General features: G+C 41.0%; 1 protein-coding gene across 1 annotated transcript; it reads left to right on the top strand.

Moving 5' to 3' along the window:
• The first annotated feature begins 288 nt into the window (after positions 1-288).
• On the top strand, positions 289-19525 carry UBASH3A (ubiquitin associated and SH3 domain containing A). Its single transcript, XM_065741653.1, has 14 exons — positions 289-411; positions 4485-4538; positions 5119-5305; positions 6459-6657; positions 8157-8326; positions 9201-9409; positions 10317-10443; positions 11638-11737; positions 12879-13001; positions 13635-13727; positions 15242-15386; positions 17291-17397; positions 17636-17742; positions 18584-19525. Exons 1-14 carry the CDS (start codon positions 299-301, stop codon positions 18719-18721), a joined length of 1872 nt encoding a protein of 623 aa, XP_065597725.1. The 5' UTR covers positions 289-298; the 3' UTR covers positions 18722-19525.

The following is a 19525-nucleotide window of genomic DNA, read 5'->3' as shown; positions in this document are numbered from 1 at the left end:
CCAGCCTCAGACCCTTCAGCAAGTCCACCTTAACTCTTACATTTCCCCTTGGAGAATAGTCCTGTTCTACTAGGGCAGATGGGAACAGCCTGTTGATACTTTTGTGTTTTTTTTAAACATAAACTCAAAGGCACACAGGTTATGAAAACAGGATGTCAGCTTTTGTCAGAGAAGATCACAAGAAGTTTGAGGGCTTTTATCTGCCTCTTTCTCTTTCTCTCTTGTATTCTTGCTCCCTCCCTCCTCCCTCTCCTAATTTCTTTCGCCGCTGAGCGCAGTTGGAGGGAGAGAGGAGGAGATGGCGGTGGCTGAGACACAGCTGTATGCAAAGGTGTCCAATAAACGCAGGAGCAAAAGCCCCTCTGCACTCCTCGAGTCTCTCCTGGCCAAAGGATTCCCAGCTCACATCGCGTGAGTAATGTTTTCAGCTGCTTTTGTACAGTGAGAGGTGTTTTTTGTATCTACTTGAATGCGGACAGCTTGTGTTTTCCATCAACAGAACATGCCACTTCTTGGGGGTGATGTCTCCATAGGAGGAGCAGGTCTGTCTCACTTTGACCACCTTGTAGAGCACTGCGTATTGATCTTATTGCTAAAACAACTTGCTCTGTATCCATTTCTAAAAATATTTTGTATATTTGAAGACACACACCCTTCTACACCTGAAATTTGAGAGGGTTCACAACGAGTTAAATTGTTGATGTCTATAGCTCACTCTCGGGCTGAATCCTTTCATTTTTTTTTCTACTTATTACTGGTATTACAAGGGAACTAAATGTGGATTTAGCTTCTATTCAAGGATTTTTTCAGGCCTAGCAAAAACAAGCAAACAAAAAAAGTCTTGCTGGGTTTTGTCATAGGAGTCTGTTTTAGAAGTGTAAGCTTTCTTAAACAAGATGCCACTTGAGTCTGTCCCTTTTTCTCTCTGTCCTAAATATGAATCTTGTTTCAAAAGCATGTCTTACCTGGAAAATGTCAGACCCTGTCCTTGGCAGCTCTATCTTAGGGATGATGAACTGGTGGCAGCACTTACAATTGAGTTAAAGAAACTTGGTGGTAACTCTTTCCCCAGATAGGGTTCTGGTCAGAAAGGGAGGTTTGGGGGATTTTGCAGAGCATCGGCAAAATTCTGAATGGAAAATCTGGAGACTGTGATGGCAGCCAGTTGTGCCATGGACTTACAACTGAAGAAAATAAGTCCTTTCATTAAAATGTTAAAGAAGTTCTCAAATAAGTGTTTGAAAAAGGACATCAATATATCTGTAATTTCCATTTTGACTCTAGATTAAAAATTAAACAAGTTGATCACGCTCCATTCTTTTAGGAACACCTGTGCTTGGTGAAGCATCTTTAGACGTGGTGCACACAGTTTACAGGGTAGCTGTGGGTTCCTTATTCCTGGTTATGCTCAGTGGAATTTTAGCTGTGGAGCTTAAAACCTGTCTTGATGTTTCTCTAGTAGATAGTATGGTCCCCCCAAAATAAGAACTAGTTTTTATTTTGTATATTACGTTCTTTACACTGCCTCACAATATTTTCTCCAATGATTGACGTGGCTTTGTGCTTTCTATGTCAAAATCAAGAAACAGTTAACAAAGTGCAATATAGGTCAACATAAAATGGCAGAAAGTCTGAAAGCACTTTATTTATTTCTTTGTTTGTCCTACAAACTTCAACACATTGAAAATTTGGACTGTAGTTTAAAAAACTTTTTAGTTGTTTCTGTAGTTCCTGGCTTCAAACATAAACGAAAGTTCTGAAAATTTGCTCTTTTGGCATGTGAAAAATGATACTTGTTGGAAATATTATGAAACCTTTCATAATGTAGGACCAGCATGCATAGCAACATTTTCAGAAAGAACAAAACACAAATACTTGAGGATAGAGCCTATCAGCAGATGAGCATGATGAATATCTCCTGCTTAGATATAATTGAAATGTGATAGCTGTTTTCAGCTTTAGGGAAGAACCAGCTTATTCTCCCTGTAAATACATTACTTTTAATGTAAAAAAAAAAAAAAAAAAAAAAAAGATTTATTCCTACCATTTCTCTGAAAGAATTAAGCATGTGTGGAATTTATCGTATGCATTATCTTTCATTCTCCACTATTCATCTTGGAAGCACAGGATGTCTAATTACAGCCTAATGTTTTGCTACCACTGATGGCTGACAAACTGTGCTGGAAGGCATCCTACTACCAACCAATAGGATAAGGTGAAAGATGGAAACAGACACAGAGAGGAGCATGGGGGAGCAAGGACACGTTGCTGAGCGTTGTAACAGACCATGGCCTTAGGTCTCTAATTGTCATATTACTTTCATGATTGCACAGGCTATGTAAAGAAAAGCTGCTGACGAGCTCTGTTTGTCTTCGGGGCTGTTTACAAAGAGCTTATCTCCAGATGGGAGGAGCAGTATGGTATAAAGTGATAAAACACTCAGATTAAAGTGTTGCAGTAGGTGACAAAGGCTGGCAGTTCTGGCCAACAATCAGTAAGCACCTACATTACAGGAAAGGCTGCATGGGGAGCACAACAAAAACACAAATTGTTCATGTTTGATGTAATAGAGAAGGGAGAGTCTGCAGATAGGCAGAAAAAAAAAAGGTTGCAGGACTATTTGATCACAGAGGAAACAGGCTCATTTTAGATCAGCTAGCTCATGGTTTTGGGATTGATTTGGCCATGGTAGCCAATTTATTTTAGAGAGAAGAAAGGTAGAAGGTAGAGCTTGAGTAGAAAGACTAGAGTTAGTATTCAGCTGTGCTGATCCTCCACTAAGACACTAAGTATAGTTGCACATGCATATTTGCACATTTCACTGTCTTTAACAAACCCATCGGTAGCTTTGCACTAGAAATAAGAGAGAAGTCTGGGAAGAAGCAACCACAGCAAGCTTGAGGCACTCTAGTACATGCTCAGATGCCACATGGATGGAGGGATGATAACAGTGTGAGGATTAGATTAAACAATTAGATGTCCTCAGGACACAGTGGTCAGAAAGGGTAACCTCAAGAATGAAGGAAGGATAAGCAGATGTGGAGTAACTTTGCAGTTTTTCTTCCATTTCTACCATTTCTCATTTCCCTTCATTTTACTTCTGAGAAGTTTACATGTGGACTGCAGGGATGAAAATGAGGTTCATGGATGCAGGTGCTACTTAAACACCAGGAATCCTTCACCCTCAAAAAATTCAGCATTTAGTCACAAAGACTCAGTCACACAATGGATGTCAATGACATTTTGAAAGCTCTAGCCATTCTCCTCTCTCTGGTGACCAGCAATAGAACCTGTAGGAAGTGCAGCTGGGGAAGGCCGGGTTGGAGGACAGGAAAAGGTTCTTCACCAGAGGTTGGTGGGCTTGGAACAGACTCCCCAGGGCAGTGGTCACACTCCTAAGAAGCTGGAGTTCAAGAAGTATCTGTACAATGCTCTCAGACATAAGATTTGATTTTTGGGTGGTCCTGTGTGGAGCCGTGAGCTGTACTCATTGATCCTCATGTGTCCCTTCCAACTTGGGATATTCTATTGTTCTATGAAAAGGAAATATGAAACAAATTTGGTCCCAGAGAATGGCCGTTGCACAAAAGGGAGAAAATTGAGATATTGTATGTTATCTTGGAATTAACTTGTGGATTAGGTCTGGCTCTATTCTCAGCTAAGGGAAATCCTCAATGTAGAGTTTCAAACCCCTAATAAGTATGTTTTGATTAGGTTGCATGTGTGGACTTGAATCTGGGCTTCTCATTAATAAAAAATTATCTTAGCAACAGAGCACATCCTGTTCTTACAGCATGTGGAGGGAGAAGTAAACCAACCCTAAGGAAACCCATTAAATCAGTAGGAGTGCTAAGCAATCATCTCCGGTACATATTTTGTAGATGCTACATGGGAAGGACAGACTACCAGTCTGCAAGGAATTAAAGATATGCAGTGGAACAGACTGTCTGGAAGGTTTCAAGAACATTAATATTTGCTAGGGATAACCTTGCCATTATAGGTTTAGTTATTCTAAATATACATTGTGCTGTTGTATGGAAACTGTTGAATCAGGGCCTGAACCACTGCTGGATCAGCTGAGACAGGTGAAGACAATGCACTGTGTGACCGGAAGGGGTGCAGTCTGGCTCCACCTCTCCCAGACCCCATTTCAGGGCTGATCACCACTGGGGAAGGGTCTCCTGTTGGAGATTCCCTCCCTGTGTAGTCCTGGGTGAGCCTTGACTGTCAGTATCAGTTGAGCCTTTCTTTATTTACTGGTTGTCTTTATACCATCTGGATAAGCCATAGAAAATATATCATCTGCCTTCATTATTTTGTGTGGGTACTATTTTTTTGGGTTATTCACCCTACAGCTGTAAAACAGAATCAGTTGCCACAATGTATATATTCTTCATTGTTTTATTGAAGTCATAGAAAATGATTTTAATGTTTACTTTTATTCTGATGAATCAGCTTAGGTTTGGTTTGTATTTTTTTTCTAGGCAAAAAGCTTTGGTTGCTACTGGTCAAAAGTCAATAGATGATGCTGCAAAATGGTAAGCACCTGTGATTTCTGATGAATGCTTTCACATTAAAACTGGTGAAAAACCCTTGTTAACATGCTGATTCTTTTACTGAATTTGAAGTTAGCTGCGTTTAAAGACCTTGCATGTGAGGTTTTTTGTTTTTGCTTTTAGTTTGTTCAGAATAAGTAATAAGTAACTCTAATTCTGGGAAGCAGGGTTTTTTTACAGAAGGTCTGGGGTAAATCAAGAGCTGGGGAGCAAAGAGACTCCTGGTTAGAAGAAACTACTTTTACCACAGTGATGTCTCACAGGACTAGGGGACTGGCTGCTCTGGGCAGATGCTCATCGCTGATTTTAAGCCTTTTTCTTAATTAAGGTCTTGGCTGCTAAGTGGCTACTCATTGCATTGGTGCCGTGGTTTCTCAATCATGATTACAGACATGGATGGGGTACAGCCAGGCAGACGCTCAGAACTATGTCAGAGTGCAAGTGTTCCCTGTTTCAGCACAGTGCTTATGGCTCATGGGACCTTGTGTTGTACACCCAAGGAAACAAACAAAAAAAAGAGTAGGTGGCTCACATACTTTTTCTTTGTGTGTATTGTTTTCAGGTTGCACTCTCACTGCAATGATCCTTCTTTGGATGACCCAATCCCCCAGGAGTATGCTCTTTATTTGTGTCCCACTGGCTACTTGTATAACTGCCTGCAAGACTTCTGGAAGGAGAGCAAGCGCCAGTGTGGGAAAAACAGAGCTCATGAGATTTTCCCTCACATCACACTCTGTGACTTCTTCACGGTAAGGCACAAAAAGTGTGCAAGTGTTAGATATTGACTACTGGTGGGACTGGACAACCTGGCAAGTCTCAGCCAACAGGCCACAACTATGGTGCCATTGTTATAGAGAAGCTGTATGAAATCATTGTGTTAGTCATACTATCACGTGAAACTATGCTGCCGAGGATAGCAAGAACATAACCACTTCGTTGCAAAATGCTGAGTAGCGTGGTGCCCTGCAACCATTTGTTACAACTATGCAAACTGAAAAACATTAATAACGAATGCCATCCTCTTGAGAAGTGTAGAGTTTAAAGGCCTGACCCTAGAAGAGATGCCTGAATTGTAAACCTCACCTCACACATCTCAGCTCTGTTTCAGGTAGCGTATTTCTAGGGATGAATGCATACCTTCTGGTGCTATTCTATGTTCCTCAGCTGTCAGTGATAGATGACCTGGCAGTTCCCGTGTAGAATGAGAGATTTTCTGCCCGGCTTCCACCTCTACCTCCCAGCCCAGCCTCTCTCGTTTCCTGACACTCTGCATCTCCTGCACCTCAAAGAAGCAAATAGCTCTAATAATGAGGAAAAAAAAAAAAACTCCACAGTAGATATGGTGCATCATTAATGTCTGTGACTTTGGCTGGATGGCACAAATTCCATCTTTTTCTGTTTACATCTTAAATTGTTTAATTGACACTTTTTTGTGGAAGTATGTCTTTGTACAATCCTTTAATTTGCTGTAATTAGAGTACAAAAGATTATAAGTACAAAGATTCCTTACTAACTTTCCTTTGTACATTGCTCAGCCCTTGATTTATTTATTTTAACGAAGCAAAGGACTGTAAGATAACAATGATAAAAATACTTAGAATTGAAGAGAGAAGCCATGATCGCTGCCACATTCCAGATTACTTCAGACGGTAAAATATTTTGCTTTTTCTTCCTTTACTTAATGGTAAAAGATCCCATCTTGTATTACAGCATCAAGGCTTTGTGCTGATCAAGCTGCCCAAAATTAAGGATTTTAATACCAGAAATTTCAAGACATGTTCGTAGGTGTGTTATCTTTCTCAGGAAGTAATGCCCATCCTGTTTTCTGGTGGAACTTTACAAGATGGGCTGCTACAGTGGCTGTTGATCTTAGAGGGTAAAGAATGCCCTGTTTTCTTTCAGTGTGAAGACCAGAAAGTGGAGTTACTGTATGACATCTTGAAGCGAATCTGCAACAGCTTTGCACAGAGATTTCCACCAACTATTTCTTTATCACTACACTCATCCACCAGCTACCTTGGTTTCTTTGTTGGTGACAGCCACGCAAATATCCTCAAAGAGTTTGCTGTGGCCTTCTCTTCAGAGGCTTCAGCAATGGCAGGTGGGATCAACATCAGAGGGAAAATATGCGGGCTGTTATACAAATGCTTAGATGTGATAATTAAACCATCTCCTGTGTCTCCACAATAGTGTAGCAGATGTTTTACTGCTGACAAACACTTTCCTCCTACAGATCCAAAAACAATGTCTAGAGGAGCTTTAGACTCAGACATGCTGCTTTTGTCTAGGAGGCTTTTGCTGAGCTCTACTTACAAGAAAAAAGAAAATCACTGAAAGTCTTCATAAATTTATTCTTCTATAGGAAATCCAGGCAAAGGTTTTACCTGGCAGCATCTTTCAGGCAGCTGATGGGTAGAGCAGGTTCTTTAAACAATATAAGATCTTTGTTTTCTGGGCACTTATGCTGTGCTGCTCACAATGGGTTTTTAAATAACTTGAGTGTTATTCAGTTTTGAGCTGTTACAAAGTAATTTCTGTGAGACTGGCTTTGTTGGGGTTATTCCTATCAGATTTTCTTTGCTTTACATTTCTTTTATTGGCCCACAAGCTGAAATGTTTGTGGAAGTTGACAGGCTATCAGAATTATGACATCTAAGATAGAAGTCTATTCCTACCTACCCCTAGACCTCTGTACCCAACCTCTACTTCGTCTTTTTGTCATCAAGGACTAGTGCCATGATTGTGAGAGGACTGAAAAAAAAAAAAAAAAGAAAATACATGTTTGGAGGAAATAAACCAAATTGTAACTATCCAGTTCCCTGACTCTCATGCAGCCTAGGAAAGACAGCAGACCTTTCCACCTTGGGGACATTCTACTCTGTGCCCAGGCTGAGGAGGAAGGCAGAAATGAAAAAGCAAAGAAATGCAGCCCATCAGGTCTGGGTTTTCCCTAGTGCTCTCATAAGTTTGTCTCCTCTTGAATCTGAGTCATCCATCTCTTCTTGGTGGTTGTGCGCCTGCTGGGGATCTCCCGTACCCCCAGGGTTGTTCATCTGAGGCATAGCAAGGGCAAACGATGTTTTACATTCATATTACCAGTGGGTGAAGTGATTTATTTTTTTTTTACATCCACAGTTGTCAGGGTAATAAATACAACAAGGAAATGCAGAAGTATATTTTAAACCAAGCTCGTGGAACTAAGGAAGGGAGACCTCTGTAGCCTCCTAGGACCAGGCACGTACTTCCATGATGTTGAGAGACTTCATCTGTTTGTGGAGACTGGAGCCACACAGCCCTCAGATAACTTGGTCTGGGAGAGATGAATGTATCCCATGTCAGAATGGGAAACAAATTCAAACAGTTTGTTTTCCCTCTCATCTTAAGTTAAGGCTTAAATTTAGTCCAGATTTCTGAATTATTTTAGCACAATTAAAGCCATGGCATCTAGTAAAACAATTCCATAATAAAACTATGGTCCACTCTACTACTAATTACTAAGATATTTCCTGAATCGTGCAAAATGTGCAGGATAAAACACAAAGAGCTTTAAAATGGCCTTTCCTTCTAAGTCACGATGTAAGTTGATTTCTTTATTCCTAGACTGCCACGTGAAGCCCTGCCTAAAGCAGCTCCACCTTACCTTGGCTCACAAATTCTGTCCTCATCACCAGAAAACTTTGGAACAACTCGCCAAATGCATTAACCCGGGGGAGACCTGTCACTGGGTAGCTGCCCTCTATTCAAGGGACATGCGTTTTGTGCATTACCAGGTACTGTCATCAGGTTTATTTAATTTTCTGTCTGGCTCTGTAGTTAGAATGTTTCCTGCAGTCATCTTGTTTTACTTTGTTTTCCATGAGGAAAATGAGTACATGCACAGTACAGTGTTCAAAATGTACGGCTGTTTCAAATATCTCTTTGGGCTGAAGAAAATTGTATTCTTGAGACTATAAGAGATATGTTTATGATATCCTGCTTGACCTGCATGTCAATGAGATCCAAACACCAACTGAAGATCTCATCTTACAGTGACCTATTAGAAAATAAGAGACTGGAAATGATGACCTTTGAACGTTTGCTTGACAAATCACAGCTCTGCTGTAAAATTCTGTTCAGTAGAATTAGTTTTTTTCATTGTTCAACAATGATGGAAAAGGCACGGGTTAATCTTCAGCAAGCTGGGCATAGTTGTCCCTGGTCAACTTCAGTTTACCACAGTCTTAGTTTAAAACAGTCAGATTTTTTCCAGTTTTCATTTCCAAGTTTTAACTACAGAATGATGAATAACTACTGGTTTTTTTAATCCAGGTCAGTAAATTTTTTGCTTGAATTTGATAGTTTGTCTCTAGAGATCTGCAAGTAATCACTGAAATAGTTGATAATTCTTTTGCCGTGTCTGCTTTCAAATTTGTCACACTAGTTACAGGGGAAAAAATAAAAGTAATATTACCAATACCAAGTGCCTGTTTTTACACTCACTGCATATTCATTGTTATCTATCTGCTGAAGTACCAAGTCAGAGCAAGCTGCAGTGTAGGAAATGGTGCTGGTGGCAGTGGCTGCTGTAGGTTTAGCCCATGTCTCCTGAATGCTGCCAGACCTCCAACCAAATCCTGGCCTGACCCAGCTCTGTCCTTCCACCAGACACTGCGGGCACTCTTCCAGTACAAGCCCCAGAATATTGATGAACTCATGATCAACGTTGGGGACTTCATCTACGTCAACCCAATGCAGCAGTCCAATGTCAGTGAAGGCTGGGTCATTGGGACTTCACATCAGACTGGATGCAGGGGTTTTCTTCCTGAAAACTACACAGAGAGAGCCAGCGAGTCAGACACGTGGGTTAAGCACAGGTTGGTTGTGGTCCATTCCTCAGGTGCTGGGGATTCATGGGTGCTGCTGGTTTTAAGCAACTCCTGTTCCTCCTTGCTGCCAACTGTGGGCTGCTGGGAAAGAGCTGGAGGTGAGGTGAGATGAGCAGAAGGGGACCTTAATGTCTGTGTGGGAAGATGAAACTTCTTAAGGGAAAGTGATAAGACACATGCACATGGAAAACTGGAGTACAGCTGATCAAAGGACAGTTTTTCTGTGCTCTTGAATAACCTGAACCATAGAATCACTGAATAGTTTGGGTTGGAAGGGACACTAAAGCCCACCCAGCCCAGCACTCTGTCATGGGCAGGGCTGGAACCCATAAGATCAGGCTGCCCAGGGTCCCATTCAACCTCGCCTTGAGCGTCTTCAGTGTTTCTTTCTTTTTGCCTCATTTCTGGAGGTAAAAAAAATCAACGTGAAATTAAAAGAATTAAAGCATGTGAAGATTAATTCAACACCTTTTGCTCACACTTGCTTTGTTAATTCAACCTGTACCAGCAGGCATCTCACTGGCTTCCTGTGTGCCAAATGATTCTTCTAGATTAGAGCTTATTTTTCTAAGCAAGAGATGTAGATTTCATCTATGCTGAGCTCTTAGAGGCAGAAAGGTGACAACCAGGTAGTATTTCCTGCTTGAAGCTCAAACTTCAGAAGAGTTACACTCAACATATGCCATCTGTTCATATAATTTTGCTCTTATTTTTTGCTGGACAGATTATAACTTGAACGAAGTCGTAAAATGGATTGTGCATGTGTGAAAAATGTTGAATGAAACATTCAGTCTTGTTTGTCATATGCCTATGGGCAAAATCCGAACTTAAAAATCCCTTCTATTTTTGTGCGTGCCCATATGTTGTGTGTGCACTGCTTCTGCTTTTTCTACAGGGAACATGCTTTTGTGCCGGATCCAAAATTTTTCACCCAGTCTGCAAGTGAACCTAATGTTAAGCTGAATGGAGAAGTCCATAATCCTGTTATGTCAAGGAGTGTAACTGATGTTCCTTCACTCCAGGTAGTTGGGATTTTATTTCTTATCTTTGTCATGTGGTTGTGCATGATATGTTATTAAGTAGAAGCATACATTAATTTTAATAGTATCTTCCTGGTTCTCCTTATAGTTCTCATGTTACGTTGTAATGAATATATGTAGTGCATACATACACTGCTCATACATTTACAGTACCATATCTCATAAATATTTTGTAGGATATGTAACACAGTATTACCTTTGCCATCCTTCACAACACTAACTTTTGCAAGAATCACGAGTCTAACTCATTTGTGCTCTTTAACCTCTTATCTTGCTCAGATCCATGGCAGAGCCACTGCTTGCCCTGAGGAACACTTTTTGCAAACGTGCATGTCTTCAGTCTAGGCGTTTCCCCAGCTTCCTGAGCTCCTCCCAAGCAGAATATCAGACCACAAAACCTTAAACTCTGATCTCACAGCAGTTGATTTGTGTCTTGCAGCAGAAATTCAGCAGTATTTAGCAAAATATGTGAATATATATCTCATACCACTTCTTAAGAATTCTGTTACTGAAGACACACATCACTAACCTTGGCATTGCAACCATAATGCTGCAATGAGTTGCTCTTTAAAAAGTTTTAAAGCTTTTGAGCTATTTTTCCTTATCTTTTCATCTTTGTTTTTCATCTTTGTCTATGTTCATTGTAAACTAATGCCTACATACTTAGGACATATCTGTAGCCCCATGCAGACTAAGGGCCCCAGGTGAGACCTGGGCTCACTACTGATTTGGCCATACACTGTTGGAAAAATGTAAAATCTGTTTTCATTCAGAAAAAAGGATGAGATTGGTGTTAGAAAAGAATATAATGACTTAAATCTGCTACTTTCCCTTTTTGTTTATAACTATACAATACATACTAATCTAACTCTTCCCACAGTGAAATTAAAATTATTAGGATTACCTTTCACCAGAATAAACGCTGAATTTAAATCTAACCTGTAGCCCACGAAGATTAGATATATTCTTCATTTGCCTTCAATAGAGAGCTAGTCAGGGTTATTACTGTTCTAAATATGCTAATCAGTTTTAGCAATTTCATTCTCTCCCCCTCTGTGCTTGTTATTAATCTCTTGGGACAGCCCTGTCTGTTAGACAGCATCCAGAAATCCAGACTTTTCACACAGGTTATACATAATACTGTAATGGAAATAAATTTTTATATTGCTTTCTCAGTACACCGGTCTGCGAAGAGGTGTGCTGGTGATGCGCCATGGAGAAAGAGTTGATCAGGTCTTTGGGAAATCTTGGCTTCAACAATGCTTAACTGCAGATGGTGAGTGAGATACTGGGAGGTTCTGAGCAAACCTGAGCCAAACACTCTTTACCCTCACAAAGAGTACAAGGGATACAGGCTTCTGTGTGTAGATGTAAATGCTGACAAAAAAAGAGTAAATAATGATGCACAGTCAGACACAATGCTTCTTTGACCTGCACCTAACCATCATAATGTTATAAAATTATAGAATCCTTAGAATTGAGAGGGACCTTTAAAGCCAATTCCCTGCAATGAACAGGGACATTTACAACCAGACTAGGTTGCTCAGAGCCTGGTTCAGCCTGGCCTTCATGTCCTGCTGTCCTTTGTTTGTTTTGGATAAATACCATAGAATAAACACTGCTCTTGTACAGTTTGTACACATTGCTATCAGATGCATAAAACACAAAATCTCTACTATTAGTTACTCAAATGACCCAGTTGGGGCTTATCAGACACTTCCACCTTTCTGTGCTCAAGTCAGCATCATGATCTGCTGATCGTCATACCTCCCTGGCCAAATATAGAGAAGAACAAAAGCAAACCATGCTCTTCTGTACAGTAAAAATTGACTTTCTTGGCACTCTCTGTGTCTCTCACAAAAAAGCATTCATGGTAAAGAAAACTGATCCACACCAGCAAGTATGTGTTGGGAAGAAAGGTTAAGAAGGAAGCTTTACACTGAAAGACTTCTTTGCTTCTTTGTGTGAAACTCATAGTGGATAATAAAGAGTGGCAACTTATTTCATAATTCACTTTATTTTTCTCCAATCAAAATATTTTTATTTTCAATTTGAGATGGTTAAAGAATATTGATATGGAGAGGATTTTTGTTTCATTTGAGTCCCATGAAGACAAATGCTCATTATTTCTTGACCCCTCTCTCCTCCACTCCCTTTTACTCCTTTGGAGCTTGCAGAAGAGGTGTTATTTTGTTAGGACAGGTGATTTCCCAAGTCAGCATTGTGAACTTAAAACATGATCTCTTTGAGGATTTTAGTAGTCACTGGGTTTTTAACAGGGCTACAACCTGTTTTTATTTGCCAGCAGAGATAGAATTCTTGGCTGAGAATTCAAAATGAATGGAGCCATTACAACAAAAGACAGCCTGTGTCTTTTGTTGCTGCCTCCCACAGCAAAATGTTCCACCTTGTTTTAGGAAAATACTACAGAGCAGACCTCAACTTTCCTTCCATCCTACCAAAACGGAAAGACAGCATGAAGCATTTTGAGCATGATCCTCCTTTATCTTCCTGTGGTGTTTTCCAGTCAAGACTTATAGGTAAAGTGGATAATACCCTGCCACAATGGTATGGATTTGGGAAGCAATTTTTCATCATTTGGCAAAGCTCACACTGACTTAGTAGTAATGAAACTTGCTAGCAGCATTCTCTGTGGTAACCATTCTGGGTGGTCAACAGCTGCAGGAACTAGCTAAACAGTAAAATAGAGGGTCAGGCTGGTTGTTCATGTTGGAGACACAATCTGCCAGTTCCTGGCCAAGAAATGTAAAAGAAGGAAACTGCAGCACTACCTGTGCCTTGCTGCACATCTACAAGGGAGTAATATTTCATGTACTTGTCACTGGGGGAGAGGGCTGGCTGGAGGACACAGTTTCATGGTCAGCAGGCTGTGGTCAACTCATCAGGTAAAACTGCTGGCTGGGTGATATGGGTTAGTCTCACTCAGTTCACTCACCAAATGAAGTTATTTCTGCTCCCTGAGCATGCACATCTGATACTGATAATAGAAGTCTGCTGCAAATGCTTATCTGCTGCTTGCAGTTTTTTAGATATTCTTCTGTAATTACCTTTCCAACACTTGGTCCCAGCTTTTTTTTACTGAAACACTTCTGCAGTAGTTTCTCACTTATGGTGATCAGTGAAAGAACACCTCACACTGTTGTTCCCACCAGGGGAAGCTCTGCTGGACCAGGAGGTGACTGTCAGCTACGTGTACTCATCCCCTGCCCTCCGCTGCATACAGACAGCCCAACATGTACTGCAAGGTAAGGCATAAAAAATGAAAATGTCTTAGTCAAACTTCCATTAAGTCTCTAGGGGTAGCCAGCAGGAGCAGGGAGGTGATCATCCCTCTGTATTTGGCCCTGGTGAGACTGTATCTCAAGTGCTTTGTTTAGATTTGAGCCCTGTGCTACAACAAAGACATTGAGTCTTTGTGGCAGGTCCAGAGAAGGGCAATGGAGCTGTGAAGGAGCACAAGTCTCTGATGGAGAACAGCTGAGGTAGCTGGGATTGTTCAATCTGGAGATAAGGAGGCTTGGGGCAGACCTTGTTGCTCTCTGTACAGTCACCTGAAGGGAGGTTGTGGAAAGGTGGGGGTGAGCCTCCTCTCCCAGGTAACAGTGATAGGACAAAAAGTTGTAGTGATAGTGACCTCAAGTGTGCCAGGGGAGGTCCAGGTTGGATATTAAGAACCATTTCTTCTCAGAAAGTGGTAAGGTGCTGGAGTAAGCTGCCCAGGGATGAGATAATCCTTATGGTCTTACTGACCTTAATGATTCTGTGATTCTGTGTACAATTCTGTGGCTATTTATTGCTGCATTTAAGCAGGGAAGGCAAGGCAGTTTTGTCTGGCTGGTAATAAAAGCAATAATAAATTTACTGCCACATGCATGATGTGAAGAGTATGATTCCATTAACTCTAACACTCTCTTCAAAGTGGACTCTGATGTTATATGAAATGAAGGCATTTCACATCAAGTTAAACTCAGCACTAGGAACTGCCAACCAAGTCCGTACTGCCAGTTCTTTCAGAAAACTTCCTGAGCAAAATATCAGAAGTTCTCAAGTGTTCGGACAGATATTTGTCAGAATCATGGAAGATGGCTTCCTTCTCAGAAAGTTCACCTTTGTGAGCCAAACGATTTTAGTTACTTTGTATAGCAAACCTCTTCCTTTCCACCTATTCCATTCTCTTGTCTTCTCCTCACCTCACCCCTCCAATAGGCTTTGTCAAGGGCTCACAGTTCATCATCTTCACACCAGCAGTAGAACATGTGTGCTCTTCTTATGGGAAATGATGCAACCCCGTAACCTCTCTTGAGAATAATGAACAAAAGAGTATCTTTTTACAGCAGAATTAAATTTCTGATGCTGTAGAATGATCTATTGCCCCACAGAGGGTCACTGAACAAAATGTTACACAAAAATGGTTAAAAAAAGACATTTCCTTCATAAAGTTTACTTGAATTGAAAAATTGCTGAGGTTTTCTGTTCACTTCTGTACTTTGAAGATATTACAAGAGAGCTCCAGAAATAACTATAATAATAATAATAGTAATATAGCTATAACATACTATAATAAAAATAGTGCTTTTTTTTTGTCCTAATATTAGTCAGACAAGAATATGCTGGCTTTGATTAATATGATCCTCTTTTGTTCAATAATAAGGAATTTGGTTAATGAAGATATTGATGCAAACAAGGCAGAATGTACTGCTCAAATGTTACACTTTGAGTGTACCACCTTCTTTTTAAGAAATATGGCTTGTCTTTGCAGGGCTTAAATTAGAACAAAAAGTCAAAATCAGGTTGGAACCGGGACTGTTTGAATGGACCAAGTGGGAAGCAAGCAGAGTAATTCCAAGCTTTATGACTCTCACAGAACTGACAGAGGCTTCTTACAACATAGATACAAGTTACAGGTAATTTCTCCCTGTCTAGCTGTTAAAGCCAGTTCTTCCCCTGAGGTACCTTCTCTCTCTTTGTCATAAATGCTTAGGGACACTGTAAACAATGAATGATGCTGATCAAATTCAAGACTGTATGATCTGTTTCCAAAGATAGGCAATCTTCTGTCTTGCTCTAACATAGAGACAACATGGGCATTTTTAGAAATGGGCACACAGTTGAAGCTTGCATATGCCATTAACCTTGCTCTGGTGTTGCTTTCGTATCCATTGGGTTCAGAGAGGTGACCCCAACATGAGCCAGCTGTTCTTGTGATCTGGGGTGGGCAACATGACAGTTCATGCTAAACTCAGTTCAGGGAGGGTGTTGTTATGTTTTGAGTTGCACTATGCTCAGCAAGGATTTTTTGGGGAGCCCCACAGCTCAGAAGGGGACTGATGCTGTTTCTGAGCACTTGCAAACCACAGAGGAGCAGGAAACGATTGGCCTCCAGTTTACCTAACTGCTCACTGTGCTCTCTGGGACTGCTCTGTGTGTGCAATACACAGCCAGATCCAGGAAATTGCTCAGCTAATAGAAATGAGTGTGTCTGAGGTTTCCCACGTTCTAAGAAAGAGGGAAAGAAACTTCTCAGCTCATACTATATTTCTCATAGCCACATGAACATCTTCATTTTAAACTTTGTGAAAGAATAAAATCCTTCTTTTTTGTGGGTCATTGTTCTTTTTAAAAATTTTCAACAGTTTTTTCAATATGAGGTCACTTGCCTCAAATTTCCACACAGGACAGGGTGCAGGTGTAGAGCAGTGGGAAGAGGAAAGCTCTGCAGCAGTGTCAGCTGCAGCCTGTAGTGCCCTCACAGCTCACTCGGGTCCAGGCAAAAGCAGAGAGGATGAGCCGTAACCCTGCACATCTGATGCCACTTTCTTTCTGTCATGTACAGGGTTCAAAATCCTCCGGTTGCAGGGGTAGTTTTACCATATTCACTCACTTCAAGGGACAGACTTCACCTGGGTCAAGTCTCGGACTGTTCCATCAGCAGACTTTACCTGACCAGAATTAAGATTAGCTATGATTAACAATTTATCATGGGCCCAATGCATGATTTTACCACTTATTTTCTACTTTTGCAGTTTGTGCTATTGTAATGTACAAAGGACTCACCAGTAAAAGTACACTTTGATATCAAAACTTACTGCAGTATTTTAATCTAATTTCTCTCCTGTCTATTTACTGAAAAAGGAGACTATCAAAATGGCAGAGCAGCTTTTTGTAGAAAGAAATATTCTGGATTGTGTCACAGCACGTGTCTAATCATATAATCATACTTCCCAGCCATGGCTCTGAACACCTCTAGCTCTCAGATTCAGAGGGTGATATGAAAAATAGGAAATGAATTTGAGGAGGTTGAATTCTGTTGCCAAGAATCCCTAATTGAAGTATTAGCCAAGAAAAGTAAGGAGACTGTTGAGCAGCAGCAAATCACTGTTGTCCTACTGTTTTGCTAGTCCCACAGTCCTGGGGATGCTGGATGGGCTCTCATCACTAGGAATTTGGCCTCCCCAGCTGCCTACCCTTGGCACCACCAGCTACTGCGCATCAAGGCATAGTAGGCTCTGCCATCTTCTCCCAAGTATGGACACAGATGGGGTCACGGAAGCTCCTGAGAAACTTCAGGATGGATCTGGGTTTAAACAACCTCCACTGTAAACTAAGGATTTTATAAAAGCAAGGTTTTCCCTGCATCTGGCACTTTATGAACTACAAGTTGTAGGTGTAAGATTTAATGTGAATTGTTGAGGTATCAGTATGTCAGTCAAGTCAGTGGATAAACCCATATCCTTTTAACCAAGCGTCTCCTCTCATGTGTGCTCATTCACTCATCTCGTTTAACATGTATTTGTGATTATATTGTCAGGGGAAACATCCCACTCTCTTCTCTGGTCCCGTCAGAGAGTTATGAAGAATATGTGTGCAGAAGCTCTGCAGTTATAAAAGAGATCATCACAGCCTGCCCCAGCAAAGGTAAAGGTTTAAGATCTTTGTATGTTCTGTCAGATGCTTTCAGTATCATGAACAAGCAGGGTTTTGTCAACAGAAGTGCATTTATCATGGGTTGTTTGTATTGCACGGAGTTCATGGTAGCCTTGTAGTTCTTGACCTGGCCTGTACTAAGTACAGTGCACCCTGCCACATTACCAAAGATGTCTGTGAAGTCACACAACTCCCTAACAACCTCTCTTTCTTCACTGTGATGTTTCAGGTGTCATCCTCATTGTGGGGCATGGCTCTTCTTTGGCATCTTTCACCTGGCCTCTGATGGGACTCCCTGCCAGAGACAGCAGTGACTTTGCCCAGGTGGTCAGAAAGGTAAGAAGCAGGAAGCTTTCTGTGTGTGTTTCTGTACTTTCAGTATGGAGCTTTCTTAGGCAGTGAGACTTGTGTAACTGCATGTCAATACCATTGACTTAAGCTCTCTCAGTACAAAGGTAATCTTGTGTAGTTTTAGCATAGAACTAGTGGTCAAGAGAAGCATTTTGTCCTGTTAAACAGCATGTTGGGAGGTTTTCATTCAACCCCCATCCAAAGTCAGTATCAGGTAGCACCTACATGTGAGAGGTGTATGTAAGCCTTACCCTCTGGCACGAGCCTCCTTACTATAAAAGCAGGACTAAGAGCCTTCCCTTTCCTCTTCATAGTGTTATGAGCATAAACTGCAGCTATATTCAGTAAGTGACTCTTTAAATTATACATTTTCAGGTCACTGCAAGTTCACAGCATGAAACAGAGAAGGCTTTTCTTGCCAGCTTCACAAGTGAGGCCTGCCCTTAAGACTTTGTTGTAGAGGTTTTTTTGCTTGTTTTATTTGTGTATTATCACCAGTGTCAGATTTTTTCACTCCAGTTTTCCTTATTATCCACCTTGGTATTACTAAGAGGAGAATTCAGTCTTTAGATATATTTTTACTACCCACGGTCAATGCATAAGGAGTGAATGCGTCTTGATTTACAAATCCAAGTGTGAGCTTAGGGTGATGGCACAAGCTCAGCTATTGCACCACAGGCATCAAGCCTGTTTTCAGTTTGTTTCAGAAGCGGCAGAATGTTCCAGGCTCTCTTGTCAGAATGGTTTCAGAATCTGCTTTTCTGTTCTACTGCAAAACCGAAGCATGACCCTGCTGGTAACTTCTGCTTGTATCCTTCCTTCGTAGATCCCTTCACTGGGCATGTGTTACTGTGAAGAGCTCGAAGAGGAGAAGAAATGGTTGATGGTTAACCCTCCAGTGAAGACATTAACTCACGGAGCAAATGCAGCATTTAACTGGAGAAATATTATCATGGAAGATTAGAGGGCCAGCTTTGTCCTTGAAGCTGCAAAAACAAGGTGAAGACAGCTTATGGTACAGCACAGTCCAATGATTCATCTAGAAAAGAGTGGATGAGGGATGAAAGTTGTCCACTCTGAGTAAATCAAAGCACAGAAAGAAGTCTGGTGCCTGAACTTTGATTTCTTTTCAGTAACTGAGAAAAAAGAACATAGAGCTTAGCATTCAAGAAAGAAAATTCTACTGCAAAAGGCACTATAGTAGACATTATTACATCTTCCAAGAATAAATACAGCCAGTTCAGATACAGTAAAAATTACTACTTTCATGCATTTATATATTTTCAAACAGGCAGAGAAATAGACTGAAAAAAAGCCCTCTCCTACTCAGAGAGATCAGCTTTACCTAAAGCCAGTTGGTTTCCTGTTGACTCCTCCAGTTCTGCAAGAGCACAGGAGGAGGGGAAATACCATACAGACAACATGTTTACCTCTTCTACCAAGTGGGTTCATTTTCCACCACAGCATTTCTCCCACTGGGTGTTTACACAGTGATCTGTGTTGCAAAAAGGGCTTTCCTTCAGAAAAAATTGAACCAATTGCTTTAGTGTTACTGGGGCAAAGATGCCATGTGTTACTGTACTGGTGACAAAACCTTGATGTGATTAACTCTAACTGTGGAATGTTTCCTGAGATGGCACCGGCAGGAAAACAGCTATGCTTTGTGCTGTTCTGTGCCCTGTCATATAAATGGTGACACACTCATAGATGGGCTGTCTGACTGGTCTCTGTAGCTCTTCGCTTGATTATTTGTTTGATTAAAGTGTGG

Source organism: Cyrtonyx montezumae, unplaced genomic scaffold, assembly GCF_038088225.1.
Source record: "Cyrtonyx montezumae isolate F1298 unplaced genomic scaffold, pur_monq_1.0 scaffold_3, whole genome shotgun sequence".
NCBI classification, from domain to species: domain Eukaryota; kingdom Metazoa; phylum Chordata; class Aves; order Galliformes; family Odontophoridae; genus Cyrtonyx; species Cyrtonyx montezumae.
Note: the sequence above shows the minus strand (reverse complement) of the source record. Positions and strands in the feature narration are given on the sequence as shown.

Bases quoted from the DNA above. Each gene is read 5' to 3' on its own strand.
- UBASH3A (XM_065741653.1), top strand. From the start codon at position 299: ATGGCGGTGGCTGAGACACAGCTGTATGCAAAGGTGTCCAATAAACGC. The intron at 8,327-9,200 runs GTACTGTCATCA...TCCTTCCACCAG, and splicing joins TGCGTTTTGTGCATTACCAG to ACACTGCGGGCACTCTTCCA. The intron at 13,002-13,634 runs GTAAAGTGGATA...TGTTCCCACCAG, and splicing joins TTTCCAGTCAAGACTTATAG to GGGAAGCTCTGCTGGACCAG.